The sequence below is a fragment of the Cyprinodon tularosa genome, unplaced genomic scaffold, assembly GCF_016077235.1.
Source record: "Cyprinodon tularosa strain WSP-4 unplaced genomic scaffold, ASM1607723v1 ctg356, whole genome shotgun sequence".
Lineage (NCBI taxonomy): Eukaryota > Metazoa > Chordata > Actinopteri > Cyprinodontiformes > Cyprinodontidae > Cyprinodon > Cyprinodon tularosa.
The window spans coordinates 1,577,217-1,594,483 of NW_024039070.1; the positions used below are offsets into that span (position 1 = coordinate 1,577,217).

Genomic DNA, 17,267 nt, shown 5'->3' on the forward strand with positions numbered 1-17,267 from the left:
TGACCAGCACCTGTATAAGGGTTTGTGGATCAATACATCAAAATACTTGAAAGGACATGTTGAACTCTACTAGGAAGAATTACCCTTGGAATGGGAGAATAAAATGAGCAGAGAATTTAGTTTTCAGACCAGCCAGATTAGCGTTATGGAGTGGTCTGTCCAATCCCACAGAAAACCTGTAGAATCCTGAAGCAGTAATGCAGTAGAGTTGTGTGGTGTAGTTAAGGCAGGTGTATTTATATGGCACATCGCAGTAGCAAGACAATTCAGAGTGCCTTACATGGGGAAGAAAAAACAATCATTTTTTCTAGAAAATCTAAATCTTAAAGCAGCTTTCCGTTAATTAATTAAAATGAAATGCCATTATAATATGCCTTATACTCCCTTTATCACACTTTCTATTGCGTATCTGCATAGTAAAAGTACTTAGGAAAAGTAGAGCATCATATGCAGCAGATTGGTCACATTGCAATCTTTATAACATAAGCTGCTGATGCCTCTTGGGTGATATGGAACCTTGGCAGAAGTTCATCTGAAGAAACTCATTGTTCTTCTACATCCACCTTCGACACAGCAAATCGGCTTTGAACCACACCTCCACGAAAGCCAATCGGCATCCAAAGTTCATCTTAAAAGGCCTGGATCCGCACTTGTCTGCTCCTGTGCGCATGTGGGGGATGCGCTGTGTGACTACCCCATTCCAACCCACCTCCAGCCCCTCCTCCACCATCGTATCTAAAGCTTCATCAGAGTGTCATTTCTCCCAGACTCTCACTGCGTTCCCTGTCTCATCTCAACCAGTCCGGCAGAAGACCACCATGTTGAACCTGGTTCTGCCATAAATTTCTTCCCAACGGGGAGTTTTTCCTCTCCACTGTCGCTCCATGCTTTCTCATCATGGACAGGTTCTCTCAACCTGTGTTATCCAACTGGACTTCCATCTTCCAGGTCCCTGAGTGAAGCTCTACTATCAGCTGACACATTCCACTGGATCTCCCCATAAAGCTCAGCATACCATCTCACTAACCAGCAGTCTACAGACTGACCAACTTCATCTATCTCCACTCCACCACCAGTTTCAGGCCTGGGGGGGGGGGGGCAGCCCTATTCTTTGCTCCTGTTCATGCACATCTATCAAAATTAACCATGTTTCCTGCCAAGGTCTGGGCGCTAAAGACAAAGTAATTGTATCAATAAATTTCTCCTAATTGTATGTTCTCATTGTGTGAGTTTTTCAGAGTAAACTGATTTTGAACAAACTGCTTAAACCATCTTGTTGAAGCACATAGTTTTAGTCTGCACTCAATCAATTTAATAACAAAACAAACTTTTTCCCCCCAAAGCCTTCTTTAGCATTGATGCAACTAAAGGAAATATGTGATGCGTCTAATAGATATTTATTATTTAACATCTCATTAATTATGTAAATAAATTTTTTTAATGCTGTTTTGTTTTTGTTTCGTTTCTTTTTGCAAGTACTGTAAATGGTTTTACATTTTCGGTACCGTCGCCATTTGGACACGTGGGGGCGCTGCACCGGAACTATCGTCATAGGAACTTTTGCAGCCCGGAAGCTCTGAGTGTAGCAGCCATGAAGATGACGGGAGAAAACAGAGCAGAGGGCTCTGAAATAACAATGGACGACGTGAAAAATCTTTTTAAAAAGAAAGATGAAATCGAAGAGCAGATAAAGGCTTACCAAGATGTCTTGGAAGACGTAAGTTTACCCACAAACGGTGCAGATACGAGTTAATGCGGCGCTGAACCAGCAGCTCTCCTGTTGTTTACAGCAAGGTGTTGGGGTTGATGGTCCTCTGGTGGACGCTGAGGGCTACCCTCGAGCAGATGTCAACCTTTACACGATTAGGGACGCGAGGCACAATATTTCATGTAAGTCTGAGTTATTTGATATTCTTCCTGGTCCAGAGCCTTGGCGAACTAATGATAGCCACGAGAGAGTAAATGCATTTTATAGTAAAATAAGGTCTCTAACATGAGAATGAGCTACAGAACAGGGCAACTAACCATTATTTTGCAAATCAATTAATTTGTCGACTATTTTTGTCGATTAATCGATTAATGATCGGGTAGCAAAAGATTCTTAAAAAGAAAACTTTTTATGAAAGTAAATCAGGTGAAACTAAAAATATCTGGATAGAGAATATTGACAGACAAATTTATTTGATCTTAAATGCAACATTTAAATTTTTTTTTTTTCCCAGTTTTGGTATAATTACTGCTCTAAGTGGGTCTCTGTCAGCTAAAGGCACGTTTTAGAGTCTCTATACTCCAGATAATGATTAATCGATTACTAAATTAGTCGACGATTATATTTCAATAATCGATTAATCCGATTAATTGTTTTAGCCCTTCTACAGACCTAAATCTATTTTTGATTCTGTGGCAAAATGTCCAAGAAACTCATAACTGGTTCGTCCTTGAATTCTAGGGCTGGGTATTTTCGCCAAAGTCCTGAATCGATTCGATTTTGATTCATACAGTTCTAAATCGATAAATTTCGATTCGATCTGTTTTTACAATAATGAAAGTGGTTCAACTGTGTTTCAAAACACTCATGTATTTTATTTTTTCCTGTCACATTAAACACAAAGTGCAAACTTGTAAATCAGATAGTTTAAGCTTGAGATGTGAACAAAACTGTCTCATTAGTGCAAACTTGTATGTGAAAAGTGAAAAAGTGAAGCCTCACTCGAGCAAGCAGACGTGACACAGCGGAGAGACAGCAAACATGCATGAGCATTATCTTCAATGCACAAAACATATGTGCAGCATTGTCTGTAACAACTACAGGGTGTTTGCTGGTCAGTCCCCATTTGTTATTGTCTTCAGTCAACCTATTGGCTATATTACCGGTAATTCACAGCTAGATGAAGCTGTCTGGCTTGAAGTAATCTTGAGTGCATCTTTCCTGCTCATTTGAATGTGAACGTCATGCATGTCACTATTAAAATAATCAATCTCATTTCCTAGACATCGATTCTGCAAAAATGTAAAGTAATCGATTCAAAATCGATTTTTTTACCCAGCCCTTTTGAATTCACTCATCAATTTTTTACAAACGTGAACTTGAGTGGCATCCCATGATTGATAAGATGACCTCAGTATTTACAGTTCAAGAGAGGCGAGATTCAAAAAGCAGATTAGTGGTAATAAATGTTATAATACAAGAACCTGCGGCTGCAGAGTTGTTTCTACAGTGGCTCTTAATAGTGGCCTAAAATTATATAACGAAGCAGATAGTCTAGTGTAATGATAAATACCACTCTTTGAAGAGTTCTTATTTTGATTTAATTTTCACAACACAAAACATTAAAAGAACAAAAAAATATATGTTTTATATCTACTTTTCTTATCAGTAGATATTTTTTTTTCTTTTTTTACATAATCTCCTATGAAGGGAAAATCCATGCTTCATCTTTATGAAACATTTTTTGCTTTTTCTTATTTGAAAAGCTAATGATACAAATAAACTGGTTTGAAATGACAACAGATTTACTATATCAGATATGCAACAGATGAAGCTGTGTTCAATTGAACTGTTATAAAGTATTTGCAGCTCTAAACAACCAGACATGAGGCTAAATGGCTCTTTGGATTTCAAAGGTTGCAGACCTCTGCTATAAGGCATCATTGAGCATCATTCTTGAGTTACTTTGAAAAAGTTTGTAGGTCTTCAAACCTCTTGATTCTAGATGACTTCTCTTCTCTTCTCCTGGACCTCCGCTGTGATGCGATGTTTGCTTCCACTATTTAACTTTACTTTCGCTCTTTTACTTTCCTTTTTCTTTCTTGGAGTTTAAGAGATACATTTTTAATTTTCTAGCTGCTGGAACAAGTATACGGTAATTAATTGGTGCCTTTGTATTTCAGGCCTGCAGAATGACCACAAAGCCATCATGGCAGAGATAGAAGAAGCTCTGCACAAGCTGCATGCTCGAGAGAAAGCCAAGCGGGAGCAAGATGAGGCTGGAAGCCAGCAGGAGGCGATGGAGCAGCAGTCCACTCTGCCTCCTCCTTTTGCTAAAGTGGATGCTGTCACTGGCGGCTCGCCTGCCTTTAAAGCTGTGAGCGACATTTGTTTCTGCCTTTTAACTTAGTAAACCCGTCATGTGTCATTTACTCTGACAGTCATGCATATTGAGCTTATTTCTTTAAGCATTACTTGTTTTTATTTAATTTTTTTTTTTGCACAGGGTCTGAAGGTAGGAGATGAAGTGATTGAGTTTGGCTCTGTGAACACAAACAACTTCCAGAACTTGCAGAATATTGCTTCAGTTGTACAACACAGTGAAGGAGTAAGTTTGTTTTTTATTTTACTTAATTTTATTTAGAAGGAAAAGAAGTTATGCATCTTCATATGCTTTTCAGCTGTTAATTAGATTTAATTCTTCATATTTTGTCCAACTGTATTATTTTCATTTTTTGTGTTAAAAAATGTTGCAAACTTGGATACATTGACTGTATAACACCTTGACTATAACACCTTCTGAATATGGTGATCACCCAGTGTAAACAACAGCGTAATGTTTTTGCTTTTAGAAACCTTTACGCGTCGCTGTGATCAGAGACGGCCAAAAGGTTCAGATGAGCCTGACTCCACAGCGGTGGTCCGGCAGGGGTCTGCTGGGGTGAGTGCACAAGGGAAGGAAAGAAAAAAAAAAATCTTTCTCTATGTAGATGGCAGGTAGCGATAAATTGGTTAAGTCAGCTTTGTAGAATAACTGTTAAGATTACAATCCTTTCTTTTTCTATTTTATTTTTCAGATGCAACATCATTCCAGTCCAGCGATAATCATCATAAGCTTTTTCCAGGTCGGAACCTGGGACTCTCATTCTCCTTCCCTGAGTTTTGTTTTTGTACTCTATTCAACAGAAGTTTGGATTTATATTCAGTTTCTCAGTGTGAACATTTAAACTTATTATCCGTGCAGTGACTCTGAATGGATTATGTCAAAATTGGAGCGCTGCAGCAAAGGGGACTGAATTAAACAAACTACTAAGGAAGAAGTGGATCAACTCTTGTGTTCTACCTGTTCTTTCCCCAAGGAGCTCAGAAGGATCTGGTTAATATGGGTGCAGATGAGTTTCTTCTATAACTTCTAGACTGGGTGTGCACAATATTACTGGAGTTGAATAAAGGTTGTTCCTGAAGAAAATCAGCAATATTTTCACTTGTATAAAATGCAGTAAATACATTTCATTCAGTCCCCATGGGACCGGCTGCTGCAAAGAAATGTATTAATTTAATTAATTCAGCATAGGGTGAATTATTTTACAGAAATATATTTTTTTAGAAATGGCAGAGATCAGTTTATGCAGATATGGTTGTCATTGGGTGGGATTCCTTTTTTGATGTTTGGACTGTTGAGGTAATCTTCGGTTGTAAAAATAATTCCTATATTAACCTGGATGTGGTTTATAATTGTGTTTTTTTAATATTGACCTTCAAGGGAAATGATTTGATATTTTCAGCTGTACATTAGACAAAGCATCAGAGGTAGAACATGAAATAGAAGATTTTTAACCTTTTAATAGCGATAAGAGTAAAGTGCTTCCTCTGAAGTGTAAAACATTAAAATCGGCGATTAAAAAACCAAAAGCTACAAAATACTGATTTTTTTCCCCAGTAAAACAGGAATCTGGTCGTGGAAATAGAGACATCCACCCATTTGGACAGTTTTTAACTTATTGCATATTTCTGATTGAAACCAGGCAGTTCTCAATGAGTGCAGCAACTGCTTTGGGTTGAAAAAAATATACAGTTAAGCCATATGTTTTTCTTATCCTTTATCTTTACACAAAGGCAGAAGCTTGTACAGATCTTTTTCAATGTGTGCTTTGCTTAAATTTATTTTTTGCTTTCTTATGAGAACAAAAAAGCTGAGTTGATCTAGTGTGGGGAAGGAGCAGCAATAATCTGAAGATAACCTCTCTGGAGTCCAAGTCTGTGGCCAAATATTTCCAAGATTAAAATAACAAACTTTGTTGTAATTTTAAATGAACAGAGTATAAACACTGAAAAATTATTGAATATGCCTCCTAATACGAAGAAGTTGAAACAAAAAGGATAAAATATTAAGTGCAGCAGTGACAGGACTGTCATATTGTAAGGTTTTAAAAAGTGTGCAAAGAATGTTTAAACGTTAACGGAACAAAAATAAAAATGGTGCAAAAAGGTTTTAAATTCAAATGGATTTAAAATTGTACAACCATGCTGACACTGCAAAATGTCAGACGTTCAGTTCTGAACTATTAAAATTAAAAGGAGTTTTAACACATTCGCATAACACATCCAGACTCAAATACAGTATGTACAAAAAGCCAAACTAATGGCTGGTTTAACGGCTCTTTGGATGTTGCACAAGATTCCCAGACTTTAAAGCTTACAGGTGCTGGTCATAAAATTAGAATATCATGAAAAAGTAGATTGATTTCAGTAATTCCATTTAAAAAGTGAAACTTGTATATTATATTCATACATTACATACAAACTCATATATTTCAGATGTTTATTTGGTTTAATTTTGATGATTACAAATGACAACAAATTAAAATCTCAAATTCATCATATCAGAAAATTAGAATATTGTGAAAAGGTTCAAAATTGATGGCCCCTGGTGCCACACTCTAATCAGCTAATTAACTCAAACCACCTGCAAAAGCCTTTAAATGGTCTTTCAGTCTAGTTCTATAGGCTACACAATCATGGGGAAGACTGCTGACTTGACAGTTGTCCAAAAGACGACCATCGACACCTTGCACAAGGAGGGCAAGACACAAAAGGTCATCGCTAAAGAGGCTGGCTGTTCACAGAGCTCAGTGTCCAAGCACATTAATAGAGAGGCGAAGGGAAGGAAAAGATGTGGTCGAAAAAAGTGTACAAGCAAGAGAGATAACCGCACCCTGGAGAGGATTGTGAAACAAAACCCATTCAAAAATGTGGGGGAGATTCACAAAGAGTGGACTGCAGCTGGAGTGAGTGCTTCAAGAACCACCACACACAGACGTATGAAAGACATGGGTTTCTGCTGTCGCATTCCTTGTGTCAAGCCACTCTTGAACCACAGACAGCGTCAGAAGCGTCTTGCCTGGGCTAAAGAGAAACAGGACTGGACTGCTGGTGAGTGGTCCAAAGTCATGTTCTCTGATGAAAGTAAATTTTGCATTTCCTTTGGAAATCAAGGTCCCAGAGTCTGGAGGAAAAGAAGAGAGGCACTTCATCCACGTTGCTTGAAGTCCAGTGTAAAGTTTCCACAGTCAGTGATGGTTTGGGGTGCCATGTCATCTGCTGGTGTTGGTCCATTGTGTTTTCTGAGGTCCAGGGTCAACGCAGCCACATACCAGGAAGTTTTAGAGCACTTCATGCTTCCTGCAGCTGACCAACTTTTTGGAGATGCAGATTTCATTTTCCAACAGGACTTGGCACCTGCACACAGTGCCAAAGCTACCAGTACCTGGTTGAAGGACCATGGTATCCCTGTTCTTAATTGGCCAGCAAACTCTCCTGACCTTAACCCCATAGAAAATCTATGGGGTATTGTGAAGAAGAAGATGCAATACACCAGACCCAACAATTCAGAAGAGCTAAAAGCCACTATTAGAGCAACCTGGGCTATCATAACACCTGAGCAGTGCCACAGACTGATCGACTCCATGCCACGCCGCATTGCTGCAGTAATACAGGCCAAAGGAGGCCCAACTAAATACTGAGTGCTGTACATGCTCATACTTTTCATGTTCATATTTTTCAGTTGGCCAACATTTCTATAAATCCTTTGTTTTTATTGGTCTTCAGTAATATTCTAATTTTCTGATATGATGAATTTGAGATTTTCATTTGTTGTCATTTGTAATCATCAAAATTAAACAAAATAAACATCTGAAATATATGAGTTTGTATGTAATGTATGAATATAATATACAACTTTCACTTTTTAAATGGAATTACTGAAATCAATCTATTTTTTCATGATATTCTAATTTTATGACCAGCACCTGTAGATTCTTCACCACTCCTTGTATTTGAAACAATACAGCTATTTTAAATCTATTATATTCCTGGGATCCAATCCAAGTGCGGACCTTAACCTTTGCTTACAGTGTTGATGTTGGAGCAATTCTAGAAGCTTCACTTTAGCCTGATTTATCCTTTCTAAAATGGAAACATCATTAGGTCATCTTTACACGTGCTGAGGTCTCTTTCAGTGTTCCACCCACTGCAACTTACCAGTGGTGTTGAGACGGGACCGCTGCATGATTATATCACTGCCGTGCCGAATAGTTCGTCCTTGGTTGTTCAGTTTTTAGCCTTAATTTGGAAAAACATTTATCAATCTTCATCTCTTCCGTTACAGTAATTTTGTTGCTTCCTCATGCATATCGTTATGTGCAGACCTTCCAATGTGCTCAACTACACTATACATTTCCATTAATCCCTTTATCTGCGCAGGTGTTTAATAAAAGTGTGTGATTTTGTTGGCTGGTTTTGACGTGTTTTAAAACAGCAAACAATTGTATTGAATGTATGAAATATTTAAATAACTACAGTTTATTTTCTCTTTTGCTTTACAGTGTAACTGACCAAAACATTTTCCTCTGTCCTCTGAAATGTATGGGTCATTTGTCACTGACCCATCTGAATTTATCTATTATGGGATGGTAAAGATTTTTTTTTCCCTCTTTTAGTTCATGTGAGGTGCTGGAATTCTGCCTCTCATGCTTGTAGGTTCTTTCTTTGGTCAGCCTTCTCTCAGTCCATGAAGATCTTAGGACAGAAATACAGATGTTCCAGCATATTCTAGGTGGTTTCTGTTCCTGCCATCTGAGTGTTGCAGTTCAGATGACTGAAAGCTGGACACAAAACGATCCCAAGCACACCAAAATGTTTTTATTCTGATGTTCCTTAACTCAATCCTCTGAGGCTATGGAGTCCGCTTAAATTTAAACATTCAAATATTTAACCAGATACATGTTGGGACCTAAATTTGTGCTACAAAATGTATTAAAGTTTATCTGCAATTTGCAAAGAGAATTTTATCCAGATATAAATAGATTTTAACATAGCTAAACCATTTCTGGAATGCAAGAAGTTTGCAATAACTTAATTAATTCCTCAAAAGCCAATAAAGTTAAGATATTTGACATATTTGTCAGGAAATCAATCTTTGAAAAAAAGGCTGTCTCTTTATTGTTACCAAATTACATTCTAAATCTGTGAATAAAAATACTGCTGTATTTGCTTTAAAATACTCTAAAATGAAAATGAATCCCTCACATATAAAGAAGATAGAAGAAACAAACATTGATAGAAAAGGTTTATTATAAAAAGACATGTCCCAGCTGCAGTTATTTTTAAGTAGCTAATGTCAGCTTTCATTTTTTTTTTGCACAAATAATCAAATACGGTGAACAAATAATTGAGTGTATCTTTAAGCTGAAACAATCTTCCCCTTCTAAACAAAGATTTTTTTCCTCATATAGCAAATCATTTTACCCAGGGTGTTCAAGGAATGAGGGGCAGCTTCTCATATGAACCAGACAAATCTGCCTCAATGGCATATAAAAAAAAAAAAATCATCCGACCGCTTGCTTCAGTTTCTTCTTTTTAGGTTTGACTATCTGGGGTAGCTGGATTTTAAACGCCGTCCTAAAAAAAAAAAATACGAATTAGTTCAAGTGATCAGAAAACTGTTTTCACTTACGTTGTGGTGACGCTACATGAATGGACTCACTCGCATGTCGTGCAAATAGGACTGAAGTTGCAGAAAACTTTAAGAAAATTAGAAAAAAGTCATCAGTGCATTTTTTTTTTCTTTCTATGAAAAGCATTCATATTCCTGAGTGCGGTACTCACTGGACAAACAAACCGAGCAGACATAACCGATTTCGATGAGGTTCCGGTGGCAGAAACAGGCCGCTCTGTAGTCCACATGAGCAGGAGGCGGCAGCACCAGCTGGGAGCGCTGCTCTGTGTCAGGCAGAAACACCCACTGTCCACACAAAAAAATAAAAATTTACCTTCAGCACAGATCAACCACAGACTACAGCAGCGAGAGCAACACTCACCAGGAGATACTGAGCCAGGGCTACTTTCTGAGGTATTTTCAGGTACAAACCTCCTGTTATGTCACAGGCCTGAAACACATCCCAGCTGTTACAACTTTTTCCTTTTCATATCTTCAAACAACTTGTCATTGATCATACTAATAAGCCTCCTATAGCATCAAAACTACCTGCTGAAGGAGCCCTGAATCTGAGTCCAGCACACACGCATCTATTAGGATGTTCTGAGAAAAATATAAAGAATAATTTGTGTATCTTCTGTTCTTTTTTTTTAATGAACTGAATAAATGCATAATAAAAGATGAGTAGAGCAGTGGAGTTTGGGATTTCACCTGTTTTTGTGCAGCAAAAATCACATTCATGAAATTCATGTACTGGAGAGCGCAGTCATCAGCTGCTTTTATCACCTAAACAAATATGAGAAAAGCAAAAACACGATCCTCAGTCAGAGACAAACTGATCGACAGTGATCAGGAGGAAGCTTTAGGATCAAATAATGGGACATTTTATCATTTTATGGGCTGCACCATGTTTAAATTAAGTATTTTTCAGTAGTAAACGTGGACTTTAAAATGTAAATAGAAATAATTAAAAACAGTCATCTTTTTTTCTCAAAGTAGGCGATGGGACTCTCTGCCCAAAGCTGAATACATCAAAATGCATAACTAGCAGGAGAAGTAAACTGGCAGGGAATTTTTAATGAGTGCAAAAAGGCAGGAAGTAGCAAAACATGCGAGTACGACTTAGAAGGCAGGCGAGCAGATATGGAGACGTTCAAATGATAGCAAATCAGCATTAAAAAGAATAAAGTGAAAAATAAAAGGAGACCTTACCAATATCCTTGACTTCATCTCCTGTCCAACTAGAGAAACAATCGAGACACTGTAGTGTGCTAATAGAGGACAATGAATTAAATTTGGACATAGTGATCTAAGCAGACATTACCTTCTAATTCCTTTGACACCCTGTGAATATCTGTGAGGTGAAGTTTTAAGGAAATTTCCAAAACAGCTTACAGAGCCAATACATCTGCAAAGTGTATTTAAAAGGTTCAGCATTAAGAAGTTTAGATCGTTACATATGTGTGGGTCGGAGTTTCGCCTGTAGAGATTTTTCTCCAGCGTGTAAGATTTCCAGCATTCCATGTTTGTTTAGACTAAGCTGTCTATTTATCTATTTATATGTAAAGTAACTAAAAAAAACCCACCATGACTTTTTGTCACATTCTTTCTCTTTATAGTGAACATTGGTTAAAAAAAAATTTATCAATCTGACAAAAACTCTATTTAGCTTCACTAACAATCAGCATGGCCCTGATCTACTTATTACATCAGTTCTTATTTGTCCCAGCGTGGAGATTTGACATTTTTGTGTTATTTCACCTCATCAGGCCCAGAAACCTTAGTAAAAGAGACTGAACAAGATCTGCTGATGAGTGTCTTCCTGAAGTTCTGCTGATCTTTGTAACGGACAGTACCAAATGTCAGCATGTTGATGCTGTTGGAAACATTCAGAGATGTTGAATGGGAAGAAAATCTCACAATGAATTCAAACCATCTTATTTTCTATTTTATTTCTATCTTATCTCTTGGAAATAAGTAGAAAGCGGACAATAAACCCACTTAAGGATGGTTAACTTTGATTTTAAAGAAGTGCTTTATTAGACTAAGGTGCATTTAATGACAACCATAACTGAAAGCAAGAGTTATTTCAGGATAGACCTGAATGCATCATGAGGTCTTCACAAGCAACTATTTCCTTTCACACCTGATGGTCCTGATTTAAGATGCCTTATAAATCTGTGTCTAAATGATGGAGAAGATTCTCAGTCATTACAGAAAACTTAAAAAAACCAACCACTTGACTTTTCCAAGTTTGAAGATGCTGGATGAGAAGCAAGTTGTCTTAAAACTTGAAAAACAAAGTCCAGTGGGTTTTTTTTTTGTTTTTTTTTTTTGTTTTTTACTTTTTTTGGAATATCCACTGCATGTTTTCCCTCCAATCTGTAGAAACCTGCTAATTCTGCGTCCATTTAAACACTGTGTTGAATGCCCATCCTCAACGGGATCAGCAAATACAAATGAGACCTTTTTAAGTTAAGCACTAAAACGTGAAAGGAAAATTGACCATAAAACAATGTGCACGATGTTAAGGTGTTGGGAGTATTAGAAAAACTTCAGCCTTACGTTTTAAAACAATCCCAAAACAGGCAGGATGGGGTTAACTCCAGTCCTCTGTATTCAGTGTTATGAATGTTGTAGATGTTAGAGGTAAGGGTTGACCAGCTGTCATTCAGCCACTTGGCTTTATCTACAAGATGCAGGACCCTGGCTTTTGAGGCCTAAAGCTTTACACCTGAGGTAAAAGGGAAATTTAGCAGACTTTTTTAGCATTTCTCCTGCAGAGCTCATTAACTTAAAAATATAATGATACAATGGTTTATCACCACAAAAAAGAAGGAAAAGAAATAGTTTAGTTTCATACTGTATGTACATGCCAAAAACCATTGCAAATTCAAACTGATGAGAAATGTATTTTTTGTTTAGATGAAAAGTCAGTATTCAGTCAAATTTAACTCAAGATCAACATTTAGTTCAAAAACTAAAACTAGGAAAAATGGAATAAAATAATTTTAGTTTATCTGCCCAGATGTCATGAAACTCTCTTTAGAGAAATCACATAAATGGCATGAATTCTCTGTTTTCTGTCACTTCTCCTGAACTGGACCAAAGTGACTGAAAGGATACAGCACAGAGCTTTAGCAAGAGATCCTGCCAAGAGGGTGTCGGTTGAATTCCCTGTTACTTCAGCTGCAGGAAGAAGACACCCAGCAGTTTAATAATGAATTATCCAACAAGTTATATCTTTACAGTATCACACAGATGCTTGTCAGTAAAATCAAATAAAAAACTTTTAGATTAGTGTTACCAGGTATAAATCACAGATTGATACCCACTTTTCATCATAATGTTCCTGATCTCTTCAGTAATAAGGTTGTTGGCGACAGACAGGAGTTCATACTTTCCATCTCGGCTGGAGGACGACTCATCGCCACCGCTGTCCCCATTATTCCAGTTCTTACTTGGATACAGGAAGTGACTGGAAGAAGGAAAGAAATCGTGAAACGTATAAAACATTTAATCCAGAAAGTTAAAGAAAACAAAGCAGTCGTAGGTATTTAGGTGTGACTGCATTTCTGCTTAGATGGACATATGATGACAACAGAATACTGTGAAAACAGAACTCTATGTAAAACTTTAGAGTATAATAAATGGAAATTTAAATAAAATTCCTTAAAGAGATAAACTAGAGATGTGCTGATCTCGACTAAAAACAAACCTAACCTTTTGAATAATACTGATTTTTATTCAATTACAGTAAAAATTATAAATGCCCTGTAGACCCTTTAATAGAGGTATTACTTTTTATTCAAACGATTAGAAAATAAAAAAATTGGGAATGTGAATATTATTCAAATTCATTGAATGATCCCAAAAGGAGATTAAATGTTGTTTTAATTCATATTATGCAGCTTCCTTATAGATTGCACGCTCTATAATAGGCTTATATATAAATATTGGTCAGACAGTCAAATGGATGGATGGAGCTTTTGACAAAATATCTCAGAAATCTGAGCATAAGGATTCTGAAAACATGCTAAAGCTCCACTAATCCCAGTCAGAGCATGTAGCTCCTAACTGTAGTTACCTGTCTTGACAGTGACTGGCGATAACAGCCAGCCTGTTTGTCCTGGTCATCGCCATGTGGGAGTTTCCCATCACCATAACAGCATCCAGACACTTTGACAAAGTGAACTTGAAAAGCAGAAAGATAAGATTAACTTGATTGTCCCAAAGGAAATGGGATTTGGGTACAGACTCTCGCTGCTACATAGTCCAAACTATGTGTCACACTGCATTCACACATAAAAACACGCTATAAAAAATCCATTAAAAGATAATAAATAAATACATAGGGAAGCATGTTACATTACATTCACACAAAAAAATTGCGGGAAAAAAACAACAATAATAATAATTTAAAAATGCATAAAAACAAAGCAGAGAAAACGTGTAAAATTAATAAAATGAATAATTTAGCCAAATCACTCCAGAGTCAAAAGATGTGACTGAGAAGACAGTACCTCTGGTTCTCGCTGACCTTGCTGACCCCACCAGATGGGATTTACATCCACCACGATGACCAGAAGGTTCCATTCATCCTCTGCAGAAAACAGGATACAATATGAAACACATGCAAAGGAAAGCATCCAATTCCACAGCTGTTCAAACACTGACCTGAAGCCATGTAGGTACTTTGTTTGTTTTAAAGCAAAGGAGAAGAAATGTTATTCTTTATCTGCTGATGATTTCCATCTCAGCTCAACTACTCCACATAACATCCGCCGCACTGATAGTCTTAAAAAAATAAAATAAAATCAGGCTATCGTTTTCCAGCTCTGGGTAAACTACACGGCTTCCCCTTCTTCTTCTTCTTATGAGATTTTATGGCGGTTGGCAAACTTGTGAAATGTGCATTACCGCCACCAACTGATATGGAGTAAAGCAAGGAAACAGGAAACGATTCACCCCCCCCAAAAAAAAAAAAAAAAAAAAAAAAAAAAAAAAAAAAAAAAAATACAATAAAATAACCTGTGTAACTTAAACCCACATAATACTAAATTATACTAAATTACATTTGCCCGTATAATTTTAATTTACTCTAGGTCATCGTACCTCTGCCAGTTTCTGATGGTCCCATTGGTCTTTCCATCATGCTTCCAACCATCTCCCAGTTCATATCTTTAACATCCAGATATTTTTCTGCAGCCTTCACTATTATTTTGATTTTTTCTGTTTTTTTTGTCGTCTGAGCAGTACAATTAATCACTTCCACCATGAAAAGAACAAAATTTGTCTTTTTAACAATTAGTGAGTCTTCATCAATTTTTGGAGATTTCTCTAGAGGTTTGAAATTTGCCGTGTGTTGAACTGTAGGTTTGGGTTTTTCTGACTGAGATGGGATCCTTTTTGCAGCTTCAGCATAAGTTATTCCAAGCTCAAATTTCATTTTTTTTATTTCTTCAGACCTTTTGCTTGCTTCACAGCCGCGATAAGCAGCAGTATGTTCTCCACCACAATTACAGCATTTTATTTTAGCTTCTTTTCCACATTTACCATATTCATGTTCTCCTGCACACCTTCCACACCTCTGTTTCCCTTTACAAACTGCTGCAATGTGTCCGAATTTTTGACATTTGAAACATCTCAATGGTGGTGGATTGTAGATTTTGACATTGTAACTGATGTAACCGATGAATACTTTGCTTGGTAATTGCTCTTCCTCGAATTTAATTAGTACAGATAAACTGTCAGATCTTTCTCCGTTTCTTGTTGTTTTTAACCGTTTTACTTCTTTTACTTTTGCACCGCTTATGTTTCCCAGAATCTCTTTTTCAGAAATTTTCAGAGGAACTCCTCCAATGACTCCCCTGCTGATCTTTTTGTTCTCCATTAGGCTGCACTGAACTCTTATCCCGTCAATTTTGTTAATACGTATTGCTTTGCACGGCTTCCCCTTTTCTTTCAACATCCCGAACTACGACCTGCTGCGTCTTCTTCTACTTCCTGTTAGTCTACAGGGCCTGAAGCGGCCTGCTGCCCCCTAGCGCCAGGTTTGATATTGCACGACAACGCGAGACGTTCAAAAAGGATTAGGACCACTGAAAAAATTAAAAAAGTTAACTGATTTTTAAATTTTATTTCTGTATAATATAAGGGGGAAAAAAATCAGGATTCTGAGAAAAAGGTCAGAATTCTGACTCTTTTCTCACAGTTCTGACTTTAATCTCAGAATTCTGACTTTTTTCCCCTCAGAATTCTGACTTTAATCTCTTATTTTAATCACCTTCTCTTCCATTAATGAAATAGCATAACTGGGGAACCCTTAGGCACGTAAAAAATCACCTAGTTCTGGCCGTCCCAAACAACTCACATCTTTGTCATTAAAGCTGAGTGCTCCCACATCTGTTCCTTCAATAAGATCCAGAATTCTTAGATTAAAGTCAGAATTCAGAGATTAAAATCAGAATTCTGAGGGGAAAAAAGTCAGAATTCAGAGATTAAAGACAGAATTCTGAGATTAAAATCAGAATTCAGAGAAAAAAAATTCAGAATTCAGAGATTAAAGTCAGAATTCAGACTTTTTCCCCAAATTAAAATGAAATACTATTTAAAAATCAGTTAACTTTTTTTTTTTCAGTGGCCCTAATCCTCTTCCTTAAAAACATGCTGGAATATTCAAAGAAAATTGTGAAAGGAAAAAAGTTAGATAAATAGACGAGAAAAAAAGGACATACTTAAAAATAAATGACAAAGTCAAATCGACTTAAATCAAAAGTTAATATTTTATTTCAATAGGCTTAGATGTGTTTGAGAAGAATCGCAATTATAATGGATGGAAAGTATTAACAGATTTCCAGCTGGTAGACCAGATAGTCTTTGTTGGAGGTCTGCCATTTTAATGTTCACAGGACCTTGTTAAGGGAGGTTTGCATGGTCAGCTCTTTGGTCCTTTAGCCACTGTGCATCACTCTTCAGCTTTGGAAAGTTGGCTTGTGTTGTTGTTACCCTGCCACTGGGAGTACCCCTCAGCTGGTTCAGTGGAGAACAGCCAGTTTATTCGCCTGGCTTCCATCTCTTTGGTGTAGCTCTTTAGTTAGGCTGCCAAGGCTTGGAGTCTTTGTTTGCCAATTTCCAGTGGCTGAGGTATGGGCATCTGTTTATATTTCTGCAGCATTCCTTTGCCAAATGATCCCCTCTGGAGTTCTGAAAGAGTTGGCTTACTTCTTTCCATGTTGCCTTGATTTTGGCTTCTAACTTTCTCTGCCATGGTGGATATTTTCCTCTGGAAGTTCTTGATTACCTTGGCCAAGCAACTCAAGAATCACTAATGTTGTACTGTATATCAGCTCATATGTTTCTGTGATGGTCGCAGTAGAGATTGTAGTTAGTGTTGTATTCACATTAGGCTGTAAGGGTTTGTTGCATATTTGCAACAATTGTCATAAAGGGGTTAATAATCAAAGGGTCCAGTTTGTCTGAATATGGAATCTAAAAAAAGAAAAATCCATCCATTAAGGTCTTGGTGGAGCTAGGACTTACCTCCAGCAGTCTATTATTCTA

At 37.1% G+C, this 17,267-nt stretch overlaps 2 protein-coding genes across 2 annotated transcripts; one reads left to right on the forward strand and one right to left on the reverse strand.

Moving 5' to 3' along the window:
* The first annotated feature begins 1,550 nt into the window (after nt 1-1,550).
* Nucleotides 1,551-5,184, forward strand: psmd9 (proteasome 26S subunit, non-ATPase 9). Its single transcript, XM_038295517.1, has 6 exons — nt 1,551-1,717; nt 1,791-1,890; nt 3,892-4,085; nt 4,215-4,316; nt 4,561-4,649; nt 4,786-5,184. The coding sequence occupies exons 1-6, from the start codon at nt 1,592-1,594 to the stop codon at nt 4,811-4,813; spliced, it is 639 nt and encodes a 212-aa protein (XP_038151445.1). The 5' UTR covers nt 1,551-1,591; the 3' UTR covers nt 4,814-5,184.
* A 4,212-nt stretch (nt 5,185-9,396) lies between these two features.
* Nucleotides 9,397-14,565, reverse strand: gtf2h3 (general transcription factor IIH, polypeptide 3). The gene is made up of 13 exons (XM_038295516.1): nt 14,382-14,565; nt 14,228-14,307; nt 13,792-13,898; nt 13,040-13,182; nt 12,831-12,893; nt 11,029-11,058; nt 10,917-10,945; nt 10,416-10,490; nt 10,254-10,307; nt 10,087-10,155; nt 9,875-10,010; nt 9,753-9,789; nt 9,397-9,667 (listed from the first exon to the last, which is right to left on the reverse strand). The coding sequence occupies exons 1-13, from the start codon at nt 14,389-14,391 to the stop codon at nt 9,595-9,597; spliced, it is 906 nt and encodes a 301-aa protein (XP_038151444.1). The 5' UTR covers nt 14,392-14,565; the 3' UTR covers nt 9,397-9,594.
* Nucleotides 14,566-17,267: the final 2,702 nt, after the last annotated feature.

Bases quoted from the DNA above. Each gene is read 5' to 3' on its own strand.
- psmd9 (XM_038295517.1), top strand. From the start codon at position 1,592: ATGAAGATGACGGGAGAAAACAGAGCAGAGGGCTCTGAAATAACAATG. The intron at 4,086-4,214 runs GTGAGCGACATT...TTTTTTGCACAG, and splicing joins GCTCGCCTGCCTTTAAAGCT to GGTCTGAAGGTAGGAGATGA. The intron at 4,650-4,785 runs GTGAGTGCACAA...TTTATTTTTCAG, and splicing joins TCCGGCAGGGGTCTGCTGGG to ATGCAACATCATTCCAGTCC.
- gtf2h3 (XM_038295516.1), bottom strand. The intron at 13,899-14,227 runs GTACTGTCTTCT...CTGCTTTTCAAG, and splicing joins AAGGTCAGCGAGAACCAGAG to TTCACTTTGTCAAAGTGTCT. The intron at 12,894-13,039 runs GTGGGTATCAAT...TTCTTCCTGCAG, and splicing joins CAGGAACATTATGATGAAAA to CTGAAGTAACAGGGAATTCA.